The sequence below is a fragment of the Mauremys reevesii genome, linkage group 27, assembly GCF_016161935.1.
Source record: "Mauremys reevesii isolate NIE-2019 linkage group 27, ASM1616193v1, whole genome shotgun sequence".
NCBI lineage: Eukaryota > Metazoa > Chordata > Testudines > Geoemydidae > Mauremys > Mauremys reevesii.
Genome location: NC_052649.1, coordinates 5,173,307 through 5,200,128, shown reverse-complemented (window position 1 = coordinate 5,200,128; position 26,822 = coordinate 5,173,307). Strand labels below are relative to the sequence as shown.

Below are 26,822 nucleotides of genomic sequence, written 5' to 3'. Positions count from 1 at the left end.
AAGAAGCCCCCCAAAATGTGACCTGAGTGTACCTGCTGCAGAGATTTCTCCATGAAACTGCAGATAACCTTCAGCAATAGCTCTGAGAGGAGTGACCTGACCAACTGTGTCTTGGGGGGGTGTGCTCTAAAGGGCCCCAACACCACCATCCCAGCAGAAGAATGTGGCTGGGACAGAGCACAGTGAGCCCAGCCGAACCAAACAAATACATCCCAGCTGTTGGAGTAAGTACCGGGGAGCCTGTGTCTCTAGACCCTTTGGCCATCACCTCTACAAGTGGGCACGGTGTGGCCCCATGTTATGACACGCTTCAGTCCAACCTTGCCCTCTCACTCTAGAGGCAGGGGTAAGGCACACGGATAGTGATACTTTCTCCCTTGTTGCCCTGTTGATACAAGTTCTGCATTAAGCTAGGGTTGGAAGTGATGAAACTGGGAAGAGCCACTATAGAGACAGCCCTCCCCCATCTAAGCTACTTCAAGATCTCTCCGTTAATGCGCCCGCGTCCTGGCCCCCAGGAGAGCACCTGCCGAAATGCCGCCGAATTTCAGCGGCATTTCAGCGGGGATGCCTCTCGATGACAACGCTTGTCACCGACAAGTGGCGTCATCGAGAGGCGACCTGTCGAAATGCCACTGAAATTCGTCAGGTGCTCTCCTGGGGGCCAGGACACGGGCGCACTAAGATGCCCCCGCGGGCACCGTGTTGGGGACTACTGCTCTAGCTCTATCACTTGTCACTTCCATTGGCTTATCAAAGTGCTCAGCTCTGCCGTTTTCAGAAACGCTGTAGCACATTCCACAGGCAGCTCAGCCAATCCTAGTGCAAGTGTGGAGTTAATTACACAAACAGGAGTGCTGAGGTCTTTCTGTAGGGCGATTCCTGGGAACTGCTGCGAGTGACTGGACTGTTGGAGTGGAGAGGCAGCTCTGAGCTTTGGGATTCATCTTTAATATTCGCCTGGGCCCCAGCGGCCCAAATCAGGGTCTCATTATACTATGCACCATACACAAAGACATGGGGTAACATTTTCAAAACCTCATTCGTTACTTAAGAGCCAAAACCCCAGGCACCTAGGATCTTAAGTCCCATTGACTTTTAATGAAACTTGGGCTCCTCAGGGTCTGTCACTTTTGAAAGTTTTATTAATGGACTATGCGCCAAACAGTTCATCATCTATGGCCCCACTCCTGCAGAGGAGCTAAGCACATGCTTAACTTTAACCATGAGTAATCCCATTTAAAAATCAATAGAACTACTCACATGCTAATAGCTAAGCACACACTTTAGGTGCGTTGATGAGCCAGTGTCTAAGCAACTTGTGAAGGGCAGTTGGGAAAGGGGGATACAACCAGACATGTACACAGTTGCAATTGATTATGGCCACACAGTGGAGGCAATGCTGAGTGACGGGTAGCAGCCTTACAGAAGTACAGGAACGAAGCTCTGTTAACAGAGGAATGAAGCTCTGGTAACCGAGACCTCTCGCCCTTGAGGTGTTAAACCTGAGGAGCAGCAAAGGAAACTTGCTCCAGCTCTTGCTCATGGTAGGAGAGAGTCACTGTACAAGAACTTTTGTCAAGAGGGCCTCAAATTACAAATTGCTACAGCATCTGCCCTTTCCAGCTTTATGGCAAGGGACACCGTCTAATGGGGAAGTGGGCTAGGCAATCTCAGAAGAAAAACCCTTTTTATAGGCATGTCTTTAGAGGTTAATTTTGGTATCCACTGAGGTTCCCAAGTACTTTGGTGCTTCTGCACCTAGTTAAAGGCTGCTGATTTGTCACAGGGGAGTTGTAAGACCATCTGTTTTGATGGTACCTCCTCACAACATTGAGTATCTCAGACATTTTGCTACCCTCCAGAACATTTTGTGCAGTCCCAACACAGAAAACCACATTTGAAATGCAAATACTTGGGGGCGGGGGGCAGCGGGCAGTATCCTTCAGCAAGATGACAAATGAGGCAGGAAGCTGGTATGAGCAACATGCAAAGAGTTCTCAGAATAGAAAAGCCACAAGATCAAAGTTAAAACTTCAGCTTGGACATCGGCAGTTTGTACCAGCCAGATGCACGAACGCTGAAGTTCTGCTCCAACACAGTAAGTGTGAAAGTGACGAAAGGCAAAGTAACTCATCAGCAATGACATCCCATGATCACCTCCCATTTAACAGGTGAAACATCAAGACTAAATTGTCCCAAAGTTTTAGCCTTGCTAGTCTCCAACAACCAAAGTAACTGAACTCTCTCATAAATTGCATCATAAGATGACAGTACAACGATTGCACACTGAGCTAGGTCTTCTATGCAGGTCAGACGTGACGATCACAATGGTCCCTTCTGGCCTTAAAGCTCTATTAATGAATCAATAAGCTTTTCCTTCCTATTTTCTTGCACAGCAACTTTGTAAGTCCATTAGCTCCTTCTTAATAAGCTTCCCCAAAGTGAAGCATGCAGAATGGGCATGGAGGAAAAGGGAATTTTATTATATTGCTCAGTTTCTCAATTGAGTGATGTTTGAGAAGGAGGGGGATGGGAAGATGCCGTTCAGAGGAGTTAAGGGATTAAATGGAGCATTCACAGCCCAAGACCCTCCCTCAGCCACTAAGTCTGTGATCATTATGACAAGAATAGTCCACAGAGATTGGTGCAACCTAGGCTAGTCCATGTGCTATGACAACTCGTGAGGTGAAGGGCTCCTTATTTAGCCTTCCCTGTCGTGAGAGAGTAGAAAAGGGTTTTGTTTTTTAATAGGATCGATCACACATGCAACTTAGAGCCAAATATTCCCACTTAGGGCCTTCATTATAGCCTCTGGGATCAACTCACAACAGAACCCTCACTGGGGTCTGCAGTTTAGCACAGAAGCAGAGGGCAAGGTATGGCTGCATTCAGTTTCCCCTTTGCAAGCATGTCTCTGCACAAGGCACTGTTCTGGGCTCCTACAAGCAGGTGGAGTTGCAGCGCAGAGCTGATTGGCAGATGGGCCGCAGTGAACGAGACCATTCCAAGAACCTGGCTGCGCTTACCTCTGTAGTGCTCCATTCTGGTGTGATGGGTGATACCCTGTGATCGGAAGCTTAAGCTCAGGATGTAACGAGGGTCGGAACTGTCTCGTACCAGGAAGGATCCATCTGGTTTCCCCTTCAGCTTCATTTCTGCGTCTTCCCAGTTCATTGGTCCCCAGTACCAACCACACTACCAGTAGAGAGTGCAAAGATATCTTCAGATTTCTGGTAAGCTAGAAAGGCACTTGCCCATTAACAGCTCCGTACTAAATGGAGTAACTCAACCATCAACGGATTCAAAGAACTGTCGGTCTTTTCTGCCCCATCCTAGCACCAGTGCGCTCCCAGGAAGAATAAACAGTTTGGCATTGTCTGTAGCTGTTGGCAAAAGCACTGCTGAAGCATTTCTTCGACAAGGCTAGCATTTCACCGCAAGAGGGCAATTTATACCAGGATGCCAAACTGCTCATTAACAACCCAGCCTACACTGGGGAAACAGCTGATGTGGGCCAAAGGTATCAGCCACAGGTCCCCCATAACCTGCTGCTGGGGAACACTTTAAGAGCAAGCTTAGACATGGTTACAGAAAGTCAGACCATATTAAACCATTTTGTTCTAGCTATACTAGCAGATAAACCTGTTTCATCACTCATCCAGGAAGAGAGAGAGTCAATCATTGACAGCAATGAGTAAATTTCCTAGAGTAAACAAGGCCATCGTGTCCCTCTACCACATACAAGCAACATCTCTTTACACATGTAAGCTACCAGAATAAGGAAGACATTATCCCTCTTCCAATTATATCCAAGTGCTTCTAAAGCTGGTGAGGATATACAAGTGAGGAACTGATCACTGGCAGGGCTATCATTATGGGAACACATCTTTCCTTTTGTCCTATCTCCATCTCACGCTTCCAAATGCATATGGGGGAATAATGAAGCCCATAAGGCTGATCTCTGACTTAACCCACGAACAGTCCAACAACGGAGAGTCTTTGCCCACTGGAGGTCTTGTAAGAGTGACCCCAGATCTAGACCCTGCATGAAGCCTTTACCTTTTCCAGTTCTCGCAAGCTAGCGGCAAAGCTGCTCGAGTCTGGTCGGTAGAGAGGACAGTGAAGATGCTGGGTGGTCTGGCTGTTCACTGCCTCTGTCGGTCTGAACGGGACGATCCGGGGAAACGCATCTGCAGGGAAACAAACAATGGCAGGCAACGGTCACTCATTTACAAGCAATACTGCAAAGAATAAGAGCCGCCCTCCCCAAACAGGCCCTGGATTCTAGAGGACAAAGCAGGCGCAATGAAGCCATGGCATAGAAAAAGCAGCTTTACTGATGGATGGACAGTGTCCTTAGGAATGAGGACAGAGAGAGGAAACCTGGGTAGCAACTCCAAGAGAAACTAATTCACTGTCTTCACCACCTATTCACCTGTCCCCCCTCAGAGGCCTGTCCATGGAAATGCCAAGGCCTTTTCACCTTTTAAAACAGATTGGAGAGGAATGTTGTTAAAGTAGCTTAGGCCCAAAATTTGACAGCTTAAAAAACTAGACACAGGAAGACAGGAAACGGAAGGTTAAGTGATAGAGCTAGGTAGCTACAGAGCCCTGTATGTGATTTTACTCCGGTGCTACAAAACAAGACGTCTTTTAAACCTAGGGAGCCAGTGTTGAGCCCTATTCCCAGAACTACGCTAACACTAGCAGACAAGAGGCCCCAGTGATCACAGAAGACACGTGTTAGGCCATGCAGTGCCTCCTGCAGCCAGTTTAGGGTTAGAGGCTGTGATTCATGCACATTCCAGTTCTGCTGAGCCGAAGGGAGGAAGTGGAGATTTGAGAGTTGCCAAATGGAAGAGGGTAACTAAGCTATTATGAGCAATGCAGACAGCCACATTACATGTACAAATAGTTTAAAAAGGAACCTAGAGGTCTGACTCAACCATGTCCCAGTATGTGACAACATGGGTAGAAGACCAGCTCAATCTTGCATTACCTGAACGGGCCAAGGGGGCAGCACCCCACCCTTGCTATCGTTCTGACAATCAATACAGACTTCAGTAAGGTCAGACATTTGCCAAAAAAAGATTAGTCCAGATCTCTGCACAACACAGCCTTGCCACTAAAACTAAGCTGACCTGGGGCATGGGGTGGAGGAGGCGGAGGCAGAGGGAAAGACTGCAGGGAAGACCCCATCGGACCCACTAGAACAGATGTAGGCAGCGTCCCACTGATATCATCTAGGAGAGAACAAAAGCAAGAGAGGTTGAGAATATAGGAAAGTAAGCGAGCGGCTACATCGCCAAGCACCTGCCAATGAAGCAGGAGCAAGCCCAGTATTCAGCTCCGCCGGCAGTGCTGAGCAGGAGGGGAAAGGGTGGCACATTAGCCAACAGCTCAGCCTTTCACTAGCTTCTCTGAAAAGCAGATATTGATGTAACCTCAGAACTTGTGTCACGCAGTATCACCTGGACACATACACCACCTCTCCTGCAAATCAAGAAGTTAGCTTCTAAACTGGGTATTTAGGGAGAACGTGGCTGGCAATACAAGATTAAGAACATCAATAGGTTTCTGAGTGTCTAACGGCAGCCCAATATGCAGCCACATATGAGACATGCAAGTTTGCGTTTCAATCTCAGAAGCCAGGGAGTGCTGTTGAGTTAGCATGCTAAACCCGGGAGAAAGGGACCACCTCACAGTGTTCTACAACAACCCTCCCTGCCAGCTGATTCAGCAGCAGCACTGGATATGGAATTGGAAGAAATCCTTTGCTTGGGAAGGAGAGATCAGTTTATTGGAAGGGATCCTGTAAGAGCCTGCATTGTACTCCAAACTGGAAAAATAATTCCATCCCTACCACTTACAGCCACAGACATGACCAGGAAGGAAATTCTAGGGGGATGTATGTAGAGTACCTAGCAGGCTGAGGCTTCTCCGTGGCGGAGGTGGAGGAGTCGGAGGGTGAGGCGAGGTCAGTCCTCGCTGGGAGATGTCCACATCCACTAGTGACACAGTTTCACCTGAAGATTCATGGAGAGAGACTGGTAAGAGTTTGCACCTTCTCCAGAGCATGCAAAGGGAGGAGACAGTCAAGCAGCAGGGAGGTGGCTTTAGAAAGTTTTTGGAGGTCAGTTTCCATGCAGGTCAGAGGCCTCTGCTTCAGTCTCATATTAAATGCTTTCAAGTTGAATTTCAGGGTGGGTGTGGGGCTGGCTCACTCTAACACCTCCCAGGGGCTCCCACCTCCTAGGTGCAGGACCCAATCCCCAGGTCACACACCCAAGCCTGCCAAAGGGTTTTAGAGAATTTTGTGGCCCTCTATCATCTTAAAGTTGCCTATCCCTGTCAGAAGTCTTATAGACAACACTCTTGTTGACTTCAAGGGGAGTTTGCCTGCCAACAGCCTACAGGATCAAGTGATTTTGGGTTAAACACCTGCTTACTGCTGCAGAGTAGCCCTTAAGATCAGCGTCCTGCTTGAACCAAATAACTGGGAGAGCTGGTCAGGCTTTTAGGTTACCTAGCTGGTATCAACCCAGGTGCTCAAAGGTTCTGGACCCCCATTGCAGTGAACAGGTGTTAAAACACGGCAATAAAATCAGGGAAACATCACCAAAGCTAAACTAAACTAACCCTAAAGCAATCCAGCTGACAAATCTACAAGTTAGTCCCACTATTGGATTGGACTCGCATCAAATACTAAAAATAACCAAGCCTCATCAATTCTAAAGAGGATTCTAAGCAGGTAGCTGGCTGTGTAGTTTGAAATTCTTTAGCTGGAATTTATAAAAGTCAATCAAATCCATAACTTGGGGCCGGTTAAATATCTTAATATTGAAACTGAACCATCTGAATCACAACCTCAGAGCCAATTATAAAGCTTCCTTCCCTCGATTTGAATTCTCGTGGGTGGCTAACTCTCTCAAGCCCTCTCAAGATGTAATATTTGCATTGTTATAGCACCCAGGAACCTCAGCCAAGCACTATGTAAACAATGAACAAAAAAGGATAGCCCACTTAACAGAAGTCTGGATAAGCAGAAGTTTGACAACTCTTGTTTACTAGAAATTACAGATGGCAATCTCAAGTCTCTGGATTTTTAAAACAGAACACGCTGAATAATTGTAGGAAACAAGATTGAAGGCGGTTTACTTGGGTAGCTTCTCTCTTTCAGGTGCCTGCCCCACGTGTGGGTGCTCACACCTGCGTGCCTACAGCCACACTTTCACTGCCACCCCCTAAAAATAAAGCTAAGTAAAACAAAAGACAGAATAAAAATACTTAAGGTAACGGGGGCTGTAAACGCATCAGCTCTCAGTCTTGGGGACTAGAACCTAGCTAATTAAGGATCCAGCATTTCCCACTAGTGGACCTCCAGGTGCAGGGAGAAACGGGAAAAGGAAGGAGTGGCCTGGTAGTTGAGGTCCTGACTTCCCCACCCCAAGGTGAAGAGTCTTAAGATTCTTGAACTCGAGTCTCCCCATAGGTAGCTTATTGACCTGGAAGGCCAGGCAGGCTTCTGGCCTTATCTTTGATTTCCAAGACCTTTGGACAAATCAGGTACAAGGCCCCATGCAATTTGGTCCAAGCAGGTTCTAATTAGGTCATCCTTAGTGAGTATCAATTTTTGGAAACGTCCCATTTAAATCAGCAAATAAAAAACTACCTGGTGTTTTGCATAAGAGAACCTGACGTCTACGAGCAGACAAAGATATCAATAATCCAGACACAAGACCATGCCAACTTCCTCAAATGGTCTCATGTAAGTGAAAAGGTCTTGAGATAACACTGTCTCCAGATTACAGAAAGTTTAGTTACTTAGAAGAGTTTTGTCAATCGGAAAAACCTGAGTAACAAAAACAGTCACAACATTCATTCACCGGCAAAATTAAAAAGTGATTTCAAACTTGTGATCAATTTAGTCATTTCCAGTTTCTTCTCTGCAGTTTCTCGGGAGAAAAGTTACTTTAAAACCCATCATGAAGAAGTCCATTAAAGTTTTAATTTCTTAAAAGGTTATACAAGGTTTGTATTCCCATGTATGCTCTCTCTCACACACAGTGAAGATCCCAGGCCCTGGCAACACCTGGGGAGGTGGTGGTGTTAGCAGTTCGGCTTTGTCAATCTCTGGTTTGCAGAATGAATGCACATTCTGCACATCTATGGGAAGCTGGGCATGTTTTGGAAAAAAACCAAGTGTGTGCTTAAAATGACTTCTGTGAGGGTCTCAACTCATGAGGAAATGGAGAAGATGAAGCGCTATGGCTTGAATTCTCCCCAATCTTTGTTTGTGGTGTTAGCTCAGCTCACTTTGATGGAACTAAAAGCTGGGAGGGGGCAGAATTCTTTTTTTTACAAGTTCCAAGCAAGGTAATAAAATTACCTTCAAGGTAGGCAGCTCTCGGCACTGTCACTGCTCAGCACAAAGGTCTGCCAGAACCCTATAAAGGGACATCAATATGTGCGTGCTCCTCTTCCTCTCAGACACCAAGCCATATGCAATTTCCAATCCCACCTGCCAGGTACTTTCAATGCACCCATCACCATATTAGCTGGGTTTCTATTGATACCTGTATCAAGAAGCAAATGGGATATGCAGGAAGCCCTTTGCTTTTATTGATAGCCAGTCTGATCTCAACCCCATACCAACCAAAGCTCTGGGCATCCTGAGAAACACTTAAAACCACAATACTGAAGTTGCCACCTACATGGTCCAAAGCCAACAGCCCCTCTTCTTCCACCACACATTCCCAGACAGCAATTCCACTACAGCACTGGCTCAGCCCTCCACCAAGGCCCATGCAAAGGCTGCTGGTTTGAAGCATCCCCTAAAGGTTAATGGATTTGGGCCGCTACAGACCAACATGCTGGGGAGAAGCATTCCAACAAGGGCCCATCACACAGAATATGACCTCCAGCCCGTTTGCTCTTTTCCACTCAGAGATCAAGCTCACACACCCACCTAACACCACCACAGCATTGGGTCATGGGGAGAGGTAGTTTCAGGCAGGACAGGCACAGGACTCTAACCCTTATCACCCAATGGATAAGACACTGGCTCACCGCAAGCTTCTCTAACAGCAGGCCTTGATTCTGGATTCGGTTGTGCACAGCAACTGAAGTAGAGCCACTTGACTATATGCTTGTTGGTGCAGGAACACACTGTTGTGATTGCACAGTGCCTAGGGCAGGGTCCTGGTATGTGACTGGTGCTCTCCATTACAGACATCTGCACCGATGCAACTGCACCAGTACAAAACCCAGTACAGAAGTGTTGCTTGCACCAGGGTGAAGATTCCTGCTTTTAAACATGGTAGGTCACACTGGTTATACTGCTGTGGCTACAAGTGCCAGCATGTCTAATGAAGGCAGCCCTTTGTGTGCTAGGATCACAGTTCAGACTCCCGTTGCCCTTTCAACAGGGGAAAATAAAAAATTATGAAGCAGAATGAGGAGCTGTGTTCCTCAGGGCTGGTCTACACAGACTTGCTTCTGATTAACTGTTCCTGTTAAGAGTGTCCCACACAGGCATTTAATAAGGAACAGCTATTATGCTTTAAATTCATACCCTACCTTTACCCACATTAACTTCCCAGTGCAGACCAATCTTATACTGGGTTCTTGTTTTAGGGGGTTGTGAGTTTATAATTCCTGGTGGATTGCATAGCTCTTAGTAGATGAACAGAAAGGAAGTCATAATTATCTGTATTTAAATCTAAAGAGTAACACCTAAAAGTGTAAAATAAAGTGAAACACTTCATCTTTCTATTCTTACCTGTGAAGAGGGGGCTGAAAGCAACCGGAGAAAAGGCACTTTGAGTTCTTGTCAATCGGGGTTTCCTATTAAGAGAAAGAGCTAATGAATTATACAGGAAAGTAGCAATTCTTCCTCAGCTCAGGAAAAACTGTTCAGCTTGATCTTCTGAAAAAGCTGGTAGAGCTTAACACTACACTTGCAATGCAGTTTAAGGCTTATGAGAAAATGTATGCAAATATTAAGCCAAACCTGCTTTAGAAAAAGTACAATCACCAATACACAAAGCTAAGTCTCAGTCTTCATACCACATCTCTAAATAGATAAGTAACAAGTTAATTTCAGGAGGAAAGTCAGTTAGAGCAAATATACTCCAACTTGAGTCGCGCAGCCTATTTAAAACTGAGACAACGCTATGTTGAGCTAATTCTTTCCCTAGGTTGGCCATTACATCAAGATGCCTTAGTGAAACACATACCACCAAGACAGAGTTACAGGTTACATGTGGCATGCCAGACCAGTTAACTCTGCATTGACACTCACGCCACGCGCAAGTGTCACATGAGGTACACAGCCTTCTTGAAACAGTTTGAGAGATCAGGTGAACTGAGGAAAAGCTGCTCTCTAAGCCCATTCAGCTACATGGAAATGTAGCTAAAACATACCTCTGAGGACTCCTGTAAGATTTCCTTTCCAAAATTTACCTAGCACAAGGCTTACAAATTTAGCCACGTACTACCACTGCCCAGTGAAAATTAGCCTGTACAGTATCCTTGACTGAAGGATCCTAAAGGGCTTTGCACAGTTGGGTATTATCACCACTGTGACTTGCTCAAGGATCCAAGTCCATTGCAGAGGTGGGAACTGAAACTCAGCAGTCTCCCTTCCAAGGCACTCCTCTAAAATCTAGCTCTTCGTGCAAGAGGTGATCTTGCAACAGTAAAGACAGAGAGTTAAAAAAGCGGTCAGAATTCTCTAATTTGATCCCTTGCTTTATACTTGAAAGTACTATTTATAGAGAGCCCAACCACAATGGTATCTGAGCACAGCCAATGCTGACCATGAACTGTTGTTTAAAAAAGCCTCCAACAGGCAGACCGGCTGGCCTACAACCTCACAGGAAGCAGTTTTTTTGTCCCACAACAAATAAAGAAACTAGCCTGTTTAAAGCTTGCTTTACAGAAGTTTAGTTTCATGCTAGAAGCTGCAAGACAAGGTTCCTGTGTTGGGGGTAAGAAGTACATGGCTGCTACTTGAGTGTTTCCAGGCAAATCAAGCCTGAATCTTGGCCTTTGTGCAAGACATGATCTTAAAAGTGTGCTACAGAATTCTAAGAAGAGTGTCTACAGTGGTAGCTCCCAGTATCGCAGACAGCAAGCTAATACTAGAGCATTGTCTTAACAAGACTCTACCCAACTGCTGGCCACTTGAAAGATGTCCAATGCACTACTCCGGAAATCTCCCCCCAGGCCAGATGAGTCAATTACTTAGCGCCATGCTTCACAATTTAAGAGCAGTGCCATCCAAACAAACATGTTTTTCTACATTCAGCCTTGCAACATTGACATGAAGATTTACCAACCTAGACATAAGCCCTTCTTTCCCATCCTTACCATGATGGAAATGCCAATATTTTACTTGCCCATCCAGGAGACTCTCTCACCCTGGGCAAGTTGGATTTTACAAGGCTGACTTGGTAACTCTTGAGCTCTCTTCTTCACCTCCATTTTTAGATTTGCAAGGAGGAAGCGCTCTCCATAATCTGAATGCTTCCCTTAAATCCACTAAAAGGTTTTGCCTTTGTCCTTTGGCTGTCCTATCACCAGCCTCTTAAGATGCTAGCCAGTTTCAGAGAAAGTTATCTGTCTCCCATCTTCTGCAAAGTGTTAAGCTGCACAGAATATCAATTTAACCAAGTTATTGGAACACTGAAATCTAAGCTCCAGTTTTGTATCACTGGGCATTAAAAGCTGTTAGAGTGCAGAATATGCAAGTATAATCCTGCCTTTTCTGCAGGGCATGCAAAATTCTGCTGCCATTTATACCCGAGTAACTTCATTGACTGATGGGGTAGCACAGGTGTGAAGGAAGTATTTCATTCTATTTTTGCAAATAAGGACAGTAGTGAGAAATACTCCTACCATTTAGATACTGATCACTTTTATGGAATCACTTAAAACCAAAATAGTTTGGCATTAAACCTCTAGCCATCTATTATTGAAGCCCTATTTTATCCTTAGAGGAATGAATAGCACGGAGCAGAAACATTTTAGACCTCTCTGTGCCATTACCAAAATGGCTACATTTTTACGCTACCATTCTATAATCATGTTTAAAAAAAGCACCATGTGTTATTTCTCACTTCTAGATCTGAAGTGGGGTCAGATCCAGATATGATTCACAAGGACTGGACTCTGCTACATTTCACTATTAAACTCAAACGATCTCTTCTAACATTTCCTTTCCCTCTTCTCCTCAAGCACAGCAATGGTCTCCAAATGATGGTGGAAAATATTAATAGTAATCAAGTGTGACCGTCAACAGAACACCGCTGCCTCAGTTTAACTTATTACAGCAGAAGATCCCTTAAGTGTCCTGAGGGAGCCATAAGTGGGCATTACGGTGAACATGGCAGTTGCTAAAGAATGCTAGTGATGGAATTTCCAAGCGGCTCACATGACATGAACGCAAGTCTGAGCATCAGATGAGCCATATCAAATATCACAGATGACATGGCTAAGATGGGGTATCTTTAAATCATTAGAGATCAGAGGAGAAGACAGTGTTTTAGGTTCAGTTGTCCATCAAATCAATAGCAGCTGAGACAATAGCCATGAGAACTCATTGTTCTGTAGTAAGTTAGGACAAGGTGACTTAAATCTTTTCCATTTCCAGTTTCTGTAATTGGTTCCAGACAGGCAGAGATGGTAATAAGTTAAATTGGCTTAGATCAAAGTCCTAGCCAGTCATCCCCACTGGGGTCATGTGACAAAGGGACTGTAAAAAAAGATCAAATCCTTGACCGTTGGGTGGGCAGATGCTGCTTGCCAGAGCTGTACGTGAACTAGCTATTGTAAACCGGCTACAAGACTTGGACCCAGGGGCGGCTCTAGCTTTTTTGCCGCCCCAAGCACAGCAGTCAGGCTGCCTTCGGCAGCACGCCTGCGGGGGGTCCCTGGTCCGGTGGAGCGCCTGCGGGAGGTCCACCGGTCCCGCAGCTTCGGCGTACCTGCCGCCAAATTGCCGCCGAATCCGCAGACCTCCCGCAGGCAAGCCACCGAAGGCAGCCTGACTGCCGCCCTCACAGGGATCAGCAGGCTGATCCCCACGGCTTGCCGCCCCAGGCACGCGCTTGGAGCACTGGTGCCTGGAGCTGCCGGTGCCTGGGCCACAAGCCTGCAACTGGATTCACGCAGGCAGCCTCTTATTGAAGTCATTGGGACTCTGCCTGTGCAGATGCAGTTGCAGGATCCATGCCTAACTCTGCACTCACACGTTTAATCTGAATGGAGCAGTGGTGCGCAATGGCTTCGGAGAGCCATTTCTGTGATGCAGCATTTATATATATATATCAATGCTCAGGCCCAAAGGCAGGAATGTTGCCATGGGTATCCCTATATTCAGTTGCAGTCAAAGTCCACCCCAGTTCATCAGAACAGACTATTGATCTTATATAATGGGGTCAGTTTTCCTTTCAACTTTTGCTACATTTACTAAGCAGAGTTGCAACATGGTCCCTCAGGAATCTGAATGCTATGGATTGCCTGGGCTGCAACTTCAAATACTGGGTATTCTGCTTAGCAGTAACATTTAAGAAAAAGTCGCACTAGGTAAACACCCTTCTGCAGTATAGAGACAAAATGTCTAAGCGTCAGTATCTTAGAACAGGAATTATTTGGGAAGGAGGAAGGGGCCGAGAGTCAGATATACTGACAGGAATCTGCCTGAAAGCTAAGTAGCAAGTCCAGGAATAGCAGCCTTTGACTGGAGCAAAAGTCAACTTTGAACTAACAGGAGAAGCTTTCCCCTTAGACTGCTGCAGTCTCTTCCCCAGTCCTAAAATTAGTCTTCATGGAACTGGGTTTCCCTGCAAAAGCCCCGAGCAGCGATATAATCTGGGCAGGTCAGCCATCTGTGGCTCATTTTAAATGCCATGCCTATACTAGTTAAAATAAACTTTTTTTCAACATGTTAGCTAACAAATGTTAAAACTACAGCATGCATTGTCTGCACCAGGGTTTTAACATGCATTAGCTGATTGAGGTAAACCCAAAGGGAGAGCATAGGCTTTACCTCAACCAGCTAACACGTAAACATGCCTTGTTTACACTAGACTTTTCACAAGTGTTAAAGATTCCCCTTTTTCTCCTAGTGAGGACAAGGGCAAAGAACCAGCAGTCTGCACAAAACACCGCTAGCCATGAGGAACCTGCACATATGGGCATCCTTGGGAGAGCAACTCAGCTAAGCAGTGCAGGTGAATTGGTATCTTGAGAAAGGGTACTCAGCACACAAGTTAGGAAACCTAAAAAATCTTCCGTACTTTGAGGGAACTTGGGAGAAGGAGAAAAGACACCATATAACCCCAGACGGGAAGTTAAACTAACAAAATAGGGGGCAGAAGGAGCTGTAAGAACCCTGGTGCTGCCCCACTGCTAAAGCACAGAGGGTCCAGCAAATGTGGACAATGCAGTACGTGGTTCCTTGAAAGCAGCCTTTCTTCCTTCCCACATCTGCACAGAAGCAGATTGCGCACATAAGGCTGCAGGCCCTAACCCACTCTTCTTCACTGGCACGAGATAGCATAAAGCTCAACTCTCTAGTAGCTAGCAATGGATGCTCCACTAGGAAGCCTCCTGGCGAGTAGGGGAACTGGAACAAAATAGCGATGCAAACCAGTGATGCACCTTCTTTCCTATCCCTCACAAGGAGAACTCCAGGAAAAAGTGCCCATGTGATCAGAAGGCACAGTTCAAATCTAGACCTTTTTGAGAGGACTTGTGAAGTTCGATTCAGCACATTGAGCTAATCTTTGTTAAAATACTGCCTAATGTGTGCAACAGAATCCCATGTTTCCGCGTGTAAGAGTTGGAAATTGTAAGAGCAGTGACCATTAAATTCTCCTACAAAAGGAAGAATCCATGTGGCAGTATGTTCTTTCTGATAGAAATCTGTTAAAATGTAACTGCTAATTTCACGCCACTTTATTTCAGTTCTCAGAAATCCTAAAGACTTCCAGTTCTGGTCAATAGCAAGAACAAGGAGTGAGTGAATAAACCACAAGTACATTAGCAAAATAGTGTTGTTACAAGCAAATGGAATCTCTCTGCCATCTAAGGTCCATTTATGGTAAATGGAGCTTGTAGTAAGCCACAGTATAAAGCAGCTTCAACATCTCACATGTAGAGAACCACCAAGGCTCATCTCAGGAGTGCATTAACAGTACTTAAGGCTCAAACACATTGACCAGCGTTAAGTGGTAACAAGCTGACACTGCAATTTAGCCAAGAAGTTCCGAGGCTAACTCATGACATCCCCTATTTAGAAGAAGCCAGTAATTTCAGTCGCTCACCTTACTGGTGTAGGCTGGGAAAGGTTTTTGGCATATTGGCTGCACAGTTACCACAATCTGGTGGTCTGGGCCACAACTCTCCAAAGGTTGTTTGCTACTCGCTCCCGAGATGGTTGGGGGATTTTCTTGCTCACCAATTATAAATTCTTAAACTATGCCCTTCTATATGTCCTCTCTTCACAAAAGGACTTGCATTAGGCCAATCAATTCTCCTGGTCAAGGACTAGACTGTTTCCAGAGTCCATTAAATGCTGCTCCTGGGCTGACCAGAAACTTCCTTGAGATCTCAGCAAGGCACTCCCTGCCTCCCCACCAACAAAAGCCAAGTAACGTCACCTCTACAGCATCCCCAGCCGCAGAAGCTGGGATGTAGCCTCTGCAGTGCAATGGAAGCTTGGAACTCCAAAGCCCACAAGGTAACATGAAGAGCAGAGAACAGGCCACCATGGGAGCCCCTTTTGGTCCCAAATGCTTCACTCCTCCTGCTGAAGCAGTTTCCTTTTGTCCCTATTAACTTATGGCTGTCACAGGAACAAATACAAGCTCACTGGGTATGCAGAGCTCACATGTGACTATTCCTACTCCAGCGTTGAATATTATTGCTGAAGTCATATTGGAAGCGGCCCAGGAGAACATAAGGCTCATTCTTTTGACACTGTTCAGCTCTACAATTCTTTTCATCAGTGGTTCACGAGATAGGTGCTGACTTTAGAGTTCCAGGAATAAACAAAACAGAACAGTTCAAACACTGGTTCAAAACCCTAAAGTCACCTGTTGATGGAGACAACAGCACTGCTAGTATCACCAAGTCTACAATAAAATTTAGATTGTGATACTAGTGCTTCCTAATTTTTGGACAAAGAGGGGGTTGTTTTAGTTGGTGTTTACGGGCCACTCTACATTGAATGGTGGCTTAGAATGTACGCTAACAGCTTATGCTAAACACCCTGTTCCACCTCATATTTAGCTGTGATGCTGGGACTATCTTTCCCAGACCTGAAGAAGAGCTCGGCGTGGCTCCAAAGCTTGTCTCTCTCACCAATGGAAGTTGGTCCAATAAAAGCTAACACCTCCCCCACCTTGTCAATCCAAATGCAAGACAAGAGACAGCAAATGGAAACGGACAAATAGATGGGGGTAGGAAACAATGAGACAGTACAGGCCAGCACAACAGGCTGCAGTCTCAGCACACTCCAAGCCTAGCCAATGTCAAGTTTTTTTTAGGCATGCCATGACTGCAGTCACTAACCGAAGAGCTGCAGTTAGAAAGCTCTAGCAGTAATCAATGGCCTGATGAACTAAAGCCTTCTTAAACTAACAAGTTCTGCCCTGAGGATGCATACACCAGATACAACAACAACTCAAGAACCCAAAAGCCCATGGCTCATGCTCCTGGATATTTAACAACTATTCCTTCCCAGGTGCTGCTCCCAAAGCATTGTTGGGAGTATATTCCTGCTTACACCTATATTTCATATACCTGACCTCTGTTGGTGGGAATGCTGCACCCCTCTGAGCAGGGACTTAACAGCAACAAGCACGATATTGGCTATACATAACCCATGCCCTCCTTGGACGTTTGTGCTGAGAACAGACTCATGATGCATGCCTGCCCATGGAGCTGAACGGGCATGCTGTTACATAGGCATGCCAACCTCCTTCTATCAATGACAGGAAAGTTCCTACAGAGTACCCCATGCCCCTCCTGGTGAATGGACACTAAGGTATCCTTCTGCCCCACACCATGGCAAACACTTGTCCTCTCCCATACCCCCCTCCCACCCTTACAGTGAAAGCACAGAGGCTACATGCCATATTACATATCCCTCTCCCTCCCTTGCATTAAAGGTGTACACCCTGGCATACACACACCTCCCCAGTATGGCTTCTCTGGACCTTTGCAGAGAGAGCACAGGTCAGTGTGTAGGCTGGCCTCATTCCCTACACCCTTAGGCCAAGAGCAGGTGCACGGGTTGTTGCTACTCGCATGTGCCGCCACCACCTCCATACTCTTGACATCTGCACCCACAAGCCCACTCAGACCCTTGCCTGGAAAACATGACCCTACTGCATCAGGAACATGATGGGGGCACCCCCAAAGCGCTTGCTCCCTCTGAGAGGTCAGCATGATGCAGCGCAACCACTGCCCCTGTGACCCCTGACGTCTTGTGCAAACAGCGCCTCACACCCCCGTGCTTAGTGCATGGCTACTGTAAGCCTGCCCCCCACAACCCCCCAAACAGCCCCAGCCCACCCCCTCGGTGTCCTGCCCCAAGCCTGCGGAGTTCACCAGTGCCCTGCCCCCCCAACACCGGAGAGCCCCCAGTCCCGAGCCTCCTCGCCCCCCGTACCTGCCCGAGTCCTGCTCCCGGCCCCTGGGGCTGGACACGTCGGTCAGGCTCCCGGCCGAGGCGGGCAGCTCCCCCGAGCGCCTCCTGCCGGCGGCGGGCTCCCCTCCGGTGGAGGAGCCGCTGCAGCTCTTGGTGCGGAAGAAGCGGCTGAGGCGGATTTTGAGCGAGCCCTTCCTAGCGGCGGGGCCGCCTGCCCCGGGCGGCGCGGCGGGGGCGGCAGGAGGGAGCGGCGGCGGCGGCTGGGCCCGGCCCCCCGGCCTCCCTCCCACGCCGGCCCCGGCCCGGCCCGGGCTGCCCAGATCCTCCTCGGAGCCGCTCTCGGCCTCGTCGGGCTCCAGCGCCTCCAGCACCAGCAGCGCGTCGCTGGTCTCCTCGGCGGCCGGGCCGCCCGGCGCGGGCAGCAGGCTGAGGCAGGGGCAGCCGCCGGGCCCCTTCCCGCGCTGCAGCTCCAGCGCCGCCAGCTGCAGCTCCAGCCCGGCCGGCGGGAGCCCGCCCCAGCGCGGGTCCCCCTTGGGCTCCAGGGCGCAGCGGTGCCGCGGGCAGAGCAGCTCCGAGGGGCCGGGCCCGTCCCGCCCGGGCCCGCCGGGCCGCCCCCCTCCGCCGGCCGCCCCACGTTGCGGAACACCATGAGCTGCGGCGGCGGGCGGGAGCCCCTCAGCGGCGGCGGCGGGGACCCCGCCGCGCCGCCCTCCTCAGCGGGGCCCTTGGAGCCGCCGCCCGGCTGCGGCCCGGCCCCATAGCCCAGCAGGCGGCTGAGCACCCGGTACGAGGCCGCCGCTGCTGCCGCCGCCGCCTCCCCTCCCGGAGCTCGGCCCGCTGCATCCCTCCGGCCCGGCTCGGGCGGCGCCTCCCCGCAGCCCCGGGACCCACCGCCGCTTCCTTCCTCACCCTCAGCGGGGGCCCTGCCGCCGGCCACGCCCCCTCACTTCCGCCGCCGGCCACGCCCCTTCGCTCCGGTCCCTTCCGCCGGCCGCGCCCCCCCCGCCGTAGGCCACACCCCTCACCTGCGTCCCTCGAGCGACGTTAGCCCCGACGTCCCAAGGCCCCACCCCTTAACTACGTAACTCGCCCTACGTCAGCCGCGACTCCAATAGGCCCCGCCCCACAACCGAATACAGGCCGCGCCCCCTTCCCTAGGCCCCAGCCCTGTTCCAGCCGAGGGTTGCTCCGCCCTGTCTCTGATAGGCCACGCCCCTACCACAACCTAGGCCCCACCCCTTCTCTTGTAAGCCACGCCCCCCTGATTCCCTGCCCCACAGTGAGCCCTATGCGCCCCTACCCTTCCTCCTGGCGCTGGGCCTGATGTTTGTTGTGATGGGCGCTGTCTGTGGGTGGGGCTTAGCCTGCCCTCTGATTTCCCCTATCCAGCCCGTCACTGTGGTTGCCGATTATGGCCTGGTGTGACACTGACCTAGGGTGATCAGACAGGAGCTATGAAAAAGCAGGATGGGGTAGGGGGTAATAGGCGCCTATATAAGACTAAGCCCCAAATATCAGGACTGTCTCTATAAAATCGGGACTTCTGGTCACCCTACACCCGGTGTTCTCAAACTGGGGGTCGGGACCCCTCAGGGGGTCGAAGGTTATTACATGGGGGGTCATGAGCTGTCAGCCTCCACCCCAAACCACGCTTTGCATCCAGCATTTATAATGGTGTTAATGGTCTGACCCAGTGTGGCCCTTATTATCTTCACTTGGCCTAGCTCACCATTCTCCCCATATCCCGTCACAGCTGCCTCCAGACCCCCTCCTCCCTCTCGGCTCTGTAACCTAGGCCCCCCCGCTGCCCCCATCCCTCCCAAAGCATTAGTTAAGGTCCTTATTCGGGACCAGTAACATTGCTCCTCGATCTCATCTGCTCCTCACCAGGGCTAGTTCCTGACTCAGAGCCCCAAATGCTGCGGCTGAAAAGAGGAGCGTTCATCAAGCACTTACAAGTCCAGCAGAGATTCAGCCCCTTCACATCTCAATGGAGCAAGTGCTAGAAAGGCAGTGTGACCTAGTGGGTAGGACGCTGCTCTTAAACTCCGGGGACTTGGGGTCTAGTCCCAGCTCTGCCATTGGCCAACATGTGTGAGCTTGGCTGAAGTGGCATGGGCGGGAGAGGAGTCTGCTCGGCCCCCTGCCCACTCAGTGGCAGCTGGGAAGCGTAGACAGGAACAAGGGTGGTAGCCAGACAGATGCCAGGAGCTCAGAGAGGAGGCAGGGCTGAGCGCAAGCACCATCCCTGCTGCCCATAGAGACACCCCCTTACCCAGCCCTTTGCTGCCCTGAGCAGTTCTCTATACAGATGCCCTGAGTCCCCCCACAGCCTGAGTGCGCCCCCAGCCCTTCCTCTGGACTCATCCCGAGCAGGAGTTAACTTCTTCCTGCCCGAGAGGTGCTGTACAGAATCTGGCCCCCAATAATTCCATAGACAGGAGCAGACCCAGATCCTCCCCCCTGGGAGTTTGGTGCCGAGTTGAGGCTCTGGGGTCTAAGTGTTCATACAGTTTCTCTCCTGGCTGCTGAGCACCTGCAAAACACAACGCCTGGAGATCCAAACTGAGCTATGTAAAGGAGGAAACCAAACACGGGCTAACGTTAGCCCTGGCACTGGCAGTGCCAAGCCACGGGAGCACCACGGCAGGCTTTGACTCGCAAGAATTCACCCCCTTTCGCTGCACAATGACACAGTATTTTGGGGTGGTGTGAGCAGGGGTCCTCTAGAAACTCACCATTTCCTCCAGAGCCAGAACCTCAGACCCCAACCCGATCCGCGGGGCCATCTAAATTCAGAGCCCAAATCTGCAGCCTGGCCCCGTCTCCAATGTTCTCCTTCCCGCCGCTGCCCCTCTGCAGAGCGTGCAGGACAAGGCTCCCTCATTGACTTGCACTGAGCCAGAAGGAGGCGCTAGCGATCAGGCTTCTCTTTGCGGGGCGTGAGGAGCGGGTCTAAGGCAGTGCTTCCCAAACTGTGGGACGTGCCTCCCAAGGGAAGGTGGAGGAATGTTTGGGGGGGGTGCAGCAGGGCCTGGGCAAGCCCCCCACAGTGGGGGGGAGGGAGCACCACCCAGCACCACTCTGCCCCCCAGCTTGCTTCTGGACCCGGCCCTGACCACAGCCCCATTCCTGGCCCCGGCCCCAACTGTGGCCCCGCTCCCAGCCGCGGCTCCACTCCCGGCCGTGGCCCCCAGCTCCTGATCCCAACCGCAGGCCCACTCCCGGCCACCGTTCCTGGCTCCCAGCCCCACCTGCGGCCCCAGTTCCTGGCCGGGCCCCAGCTCCCAACCAGGGCTCCAGCCTTTCTCCTGACCATGGCTCTTGGGAGAGGGGGAGTACGGACCAGGTAAGAGGGAGTGCAAGGGGGAAAGTTTGGGGACTGCTTGTCTAAGGCAGTAAGCATGGCACAGTGCAAGGCCCTGCCGCCGGGTGCTACCACCATACAAATTGGGAGTGGTCTCCTGCAAGTGGTAAGGCAGTTATGAGACTATAATAACATGAGATAGTCCTTTAGCTCGGCCAACAGAGACTCATGCTTTTAGCGCTGAAGGTAGGAGGTTCAAAACCTGCTATGGACCCAAGCAGGACTAGCTGCCTCCTCCACCATGCAAAACCACTTGTGTGTGTTCTGTAGGAAGCAGATTGCACGTGACATCCAGCCAAGAGTAAAAGGGCAGGTCCTGGTGAATTGCAGCCCGCGACAGTTCGCTGCACAAGATCCGCTAAGGTGACGCCGCTGCTGCAAAGCAGGTAGTTGAATGTAACAATATGGAACTTTACAGAAAAGGGGCTGAATGGAAACCAAAGCTCAGCCCAGCCTTGCAGCTGGGGTAATGGAATGGAGAAAGCAATTCACTTTCACATCATTACATGTGATTTGAGTGAAGTGACCAGAATGCAAGAGCTGCATTCGGAGAGAGTTAAGCTGAGCGCGGGGGGAGGAGACACGCAGCTTTTCTCAGCAGCCCAGATCCCTTTAAATGATGGTAGAAGTTAGACCCAGCAGCACCACTGACTGCCCAGTTGGCTTAGGGTTGGCACTGGAAAGTGGCCGTTTCAGCCCAGTCGCGTTTCTGGGAGAAGGATTAAGGGCAATTCTCTGAGGATACCAGCGAAGGAGGGCATGAAACAGCAGCAAAAGCAACTAGGGAGACATTTTCCAAAGGGATTTTTCAGGGTTGGGTCAGCTCTCTCCGGACAAATGCTCTGCTCCGATTGCAAACTTCAATCTCCCAGGGCAGGCCACGTCGGTCAGGAACATGATCCCCATTTCACAGACAGGGAAACTGAAGCACAGGGTGGGAGGGTGAAGACTTGCCCAAGGTCACCCAGCCCCGCTTGCTGGACTTACACACCTAGGCTTTAACCACTAGGCCGTGCTTCCCGCTCCCATTAACTGTTTCCCTATAAGCGTGCAAAAGGGCCCCATGCCACATCACGCAGGGAGAAGTGCAGATTCAGTCAGCAGCCCCCCGGGGCGTGTCTGTTTCCCACCTGGAACCCTGACTCCATGGAAAAGGGCTCCTGACAGGGCACGTGGTATTATTGCAGATACGCACCTAGATCCAGCAGCCCTCTCAGGGTGCCAAGCAGGACAGGCTGCTCAGTCCACGTGAGCAGGAGATAGGCACCAGACATAGACAAGGGAGATGCAGCATCTTCTTTGTGCTGAGGAGGCACGTAGCTGCTTGCTCCCCTCTTAGGCCTCTCTCCTGCTTCGAGGCAGCATTGCCCAGGGTCCCTGTGCTCCCCATCACTTTGTAACTTGCAGGCCTGTGGGCCGCACTCTGCCCCTGCACCATCAGGACCAAGCCTGCCCTGTGATCTCGCAGGTCAGGTAACCCCTCTGTGCGTGGGGTGTCCTCTCCGTAAGACATGGGGCTGACCTGCCTCTCGAGGGGGCTGGGCGGCTGCATTCCTGTGTGTAGAGTGCTTCGAGAGCACCCAGGGACCGGTGCTTTGCTGCAGAAAGGTGTAAAAAGGAAAACCGAGTTGTAGCAAGGATCTGGGTTTGCTTCCTGGCTCCCTCACATGTTGCTTCCTGGCTCCCCCACAAGTTGTGCGGGGCCAGATCTTTCAGAATTGCTCAGACTATTAAGAAATGAGCTCTTCTCGAACCTCTGGCCCTGGCTGTGGGTGCTCGAAAAATCTCGTCCTTAATCGATCTGTGCCTCGCTTTCCCCATCTGTAAAACGGAGACCATAATACTCCATTGCTCCTGCCCCTTGTCTGTTTAGCCTACCAGCTCTTCCAGGGGGGCCCTGTCTCTTACCATGTGTCTGCGCCAGGCCGAGCACCATGGGGCCTGATCTCAGGTGAGGCCTTCTAGGTTGTACTGCGACGTAGCTAGTAATTGCCCTGTGAATCCGGGGGGCGGAGAGGGGTTCTCCAGAGAGGGTCTCTAGGGCCAAGGTCTCTCTCCTGCTTCATCAGAAGCCGAGTGATTCCACTATTTTAATGTTCACCTGGGCATGCCTGCCTCAGGGCACAGCGTGGGCTTTCTGGCTGCGCATGCCGGCCCGGCCCTGCCGGGGCCCCCCATGGCACATGCAGCTGAGGCCAAGGGCTGAGAACTGGACACTTGGGGCAGGAGTGACTATGGGCATGCAGAGTTAATGGGGAAAGGGGATTTCTGTGATGTCACAGCGCCCTCTGGTGACACAAAGCCAAGTGGCTGGGCAAGGTGAAACCCTGCAGCATGTGTGTGTGGGGGGGGGGGTCAGGGGAGTCCTCTTGTTGTGGGGATGTTCAGCCGTCTTCAGCCAGGTCATAAAGCCTTTGGAGCTTGTGGGGGGTCAGGTGCATCCTTCTCCAGGGAACCTGCTGCATGGGACATCCTGGCGCATTTGCTCTTCCACGGATTTTGATGAGATCGGAGCTCCCGTCAGCTCCGGCAGGTGTGGGGAGCCGGGCTGGTGGGCAAGCAGCCAAGCTGAAAGACTTTCCCCGGACACCCCATCACCCTTCAGTTCAACACGCTTGGGCCTGACCCAGCGGCCGGAGCCGATGACGGACACAGCTAGGCTTCTGCTAAGGAGGCTCTCCAGGGAACAATTCACACATTCCCACCTAAGCCGGTCCCCCCACACCAGGCCGTGAGTGGATGGTGCCAGTCCCAGTCCTCCTCCCCGTCAGCCTGACACCAGTGGGATTGAGCCGGTGCTGCTCAGTGGCTTGGAAATCACGCCCCGGCGAGCGCTCCAGAGCCCACTGGGCAAAAGCGTCGTCGTGACGGGCCCAGGGCCGAGCCTGCAGGCCCTTGCCACGGGGAAAGCCCTAGACACTCTCTCCAGCTTTGTCACTGCTGCCGATCCACCGCCTTGGCCCCGGTTTCGCTCCTTGCTCGTTGCGGGGATTCCACCAACAAGCCAAACGCCATTAGCTGCATGCAGGAGCCCCCTGGGTGAAGTCGATTGGCCGGACAAGTTCAAGCACAGGGGGCCATCGGGGTGTTAAAGCCGGGAGCGTCAGCTTTCGCGAGACTGCAGCAAAGGTCCTTTTCCACAGAGCCGAGGGCCTGGCTGATAAACGTGCCGGCCCGGCTGAATGACTCGACATGACATGACAGCGCCACCCTCGGTGTGCTGATGGGGAGTCAGCAACGGGAGCTGGACGCACGGGCTAGCCGCTGCAGCACACGGCCACGCTTCAGGGGATCTGGGTCCTCTTCCTGGCTCTGCCACTGACTCGCTGTGGGACCTGCGGCAAGTCACATTGTGCCTCAGTTTCCCTGCCTTCACAACGGGGAATGGGCTAGCTAGGCGGCAGATCAGGACGCAGGGTTAGATGGAGAGGAGGAAGCAGGAGCCACCAGCGCTGTGGGCTGTGGCACTGGCCGAGCGGAACCATCCCCAGGCGAGAGAGATTCTGTTTAAGCTTAAATCAAAAGGCAGCAGCCTCTGCTTTCCCCCTGCTCAGGGGGTCCAGCACGTCATTCGCTCTGAGCCGTCGGCACAGCCACCCTGGCTGCCCAGTGCTTTGAGCTCAGCTCCAGCCCCACCGACGCCATCCTCCTCCATTCACCCCATTGACTTGGATGGAGTCACTGCACCGGGCTGAGCGGGAGGAGAATCAGGCTCCCTGTCCACAAGCAGAGGTGCAGCCCCAACAGGGGTTTGCCACCTGCCTCTCACCTAAATCAAGTGGCTGCAGATTCATGGCCGGTGCCTTCACCCTGTGACTCTGATCCTGGGGCCCCGGGTGGGAGGATTACACCGTCCTGGGTCTCTGGCCCTGGGTGGGAGGGTTACACCTTCCCAGGTCTCTGGCCCCGGGTTGCAGGGTTACACTGTCCCGTGTCTCTGGCCTTGGGTGGGAGGATTACACCGTCCCGGGTCTCCGGCCCCGGGTGAGAGGGTTACACCATCCCGGGGTCTCTGGCCCCGGGTGGGAGGGTTACACCGTCCCGGATCTCTGGCCCGGGTGGGAGGGTTACACCGTCCCGGGTCTCTGGCCCGGGTGGGAGGGTTACACCGTCCGGGATCTCTGGCCCCGGGTGGGAGGGTTACACCGTCCCGGGTCTCTGGCCCGGGTGGGAGGGTTACACCGTCCCGGGATCTCTGGCCCGGGTGGGAGGGTTACACCGTCCCGGGGTCTCTGGCCCCGGGTGGGAGGGTTACACCGTCCCGGGGTCTCTGGCCCCGGGTGGGAGGGTTACACTGTCCGGGATCTCTGGCCCCTGGTGGGAGGGTTACACCGTCCCGGGTCTCCGGCCCTGGGTGGGAGGGTTACACCGTCCTGGGATTTCTGGCCCGGGTGGGAGGGTTACCTGCCTCCTCCTGGTTCATAAATAGCCACTGTCTGCAAGGGGGTCAGCCTGTAGGGGCCTCCCAGCTCATCCCCCCACTCCCAGCAGCCATGCGTGCGCATTAACAGGCAGTCGAGGCAGAAACTCTCGTCTGCAGGAGAGGAGGCCGCTCCCAGCCCCCCACCTCTCCCTCTGGCCAGTGCCTTGGAGCATTGTGTACAGTGGGGGTGTTAAACCAAACCCTACACCCTGCATCGGAGGGAACCCACTTCCAGCCAGGGCGGCGGCACCCCGAGTCCCAGCCCCCCCGCCACCCCTCCGGCTCTGGCTCTCTCCTGCCCGGATCCTCTCTCGCTCACTCTTTCTGTGTCTCACTCCCCCTTTTTGTCTGCTCCCCCCCGCCCCCGACACGCTGCCCGTCGCACACACGCCGCATGGGGACACTGGGTGCGTAGCAGGCGCGGCTCGTGAGTAGGGTGACCAGATGTCCCGATTTTATAGGGACAGTCCCGATTTTGGGGTCTTTTTCTTATAGAGGCTCCTATTACCCCCCATCCCCTGTGCCGATTTTTTACATTTGCTGTCTGGCCCTACTCGTGAGCCGCGCAGACTGGCTGACACCCTCCCCCCCACGCCCGGCCCGGGGAAGGCGGCGCCCGAAGGGTTACTGCCATGTAGCGGTGTGATGCGAACAGCAGTCGGTGACCTTATCAATGCCCAGCCTGGCCTTGGCGAAGCGGCTGAATGGGGAAGCGGGGTGGGGGCGAAACATTTTCAGGCTCCGTTGCCATGGAAGCCCATCGAGGATCTGCTTGCATCACAGCCAGCCCCAGATCTCCCTAATGGCACTAGAGCAGGAGGGAGAGTCGCTTTCAATCATTCCCTGCCGCCGGCCCAGGGTGGATTTCTCCATTGGGAGCATTAGTGGGCAGCGAGCCGCTCTGGGCGTGTGCGGGGGGGCGGGGGGAGCCGGGGAGGATCTGCAGCGGTTTAAAAGCCTTCGCATTAGGTCCAGGCGTGGACGAGCGACCGGGGAGGGGTGGCGGAGAGGGCAGCGCCGACAGATGTACATATTTTGGAGCCGGTGACGTCCGTTCCGTCGCCAGCAAAGGGGAGGGGGAGGGGGGACCAAAAAAAAAAGAAAAAAGGAGCAATTGAGAGAGTCCTGCATATTTCAGGCGATGCAGAGGACACTTGGGCTGGCATAAATGCACCCCAGCGCCGCTTCTCTTAGCAATGAGCCTGTCACCGCTTTGTTCCGCCTCCTCCACCGCCTAACAGTCCCACTTGTCCACGGGCGGGGGGAGGCGTCTTCCCCCTGCCGACTTCTGCTGCCACCGCTGCTGAGATGAGCCCTGCCGGCTGCGGGGCGGCAGGGTCTCGGCTCTTTTGATCGTTCACCCAGCC

The 26,822-nt window shown here is 51.8% G+C and overlaps 1 protein-coding gene across 1 annotated transcript in view; it reads right to left on the bottom strand.

Moving 5' to 3' along the window:
* SOCS7 (suppressor of cytokine signaling 7) overlaps positions 1–18,508 on the bottom strand; it is a 34,519-nt gene extending 16,011 nt beyond the window's left edge. Inside the window, 8 exon segments of the mRNA XM_039516267.1 lie at positions 3,030–3,198; positions 4,063–4,193; positions 5,145–5,246; positions 5,925–6,029; positions 9,785–9,849; positions 17,687–18,258; positions 18,261–18,476; positions 18,479–18,508. Of these exon segments, the coding sequence (XP_039372201.1) occupies positions 3,030–3,198; positions 4,063–4,193; positions 5,145–5,246; positions 5,925–6,029; positions 9,785–9,849; positions 17,687–18,258; positions 18,261–18,476; positions 18,479–18,508 (1,390 nt within the window).
* Between the last annotated feature and the right edge of the window lie 8,314 nt (positions 18,509–26,822).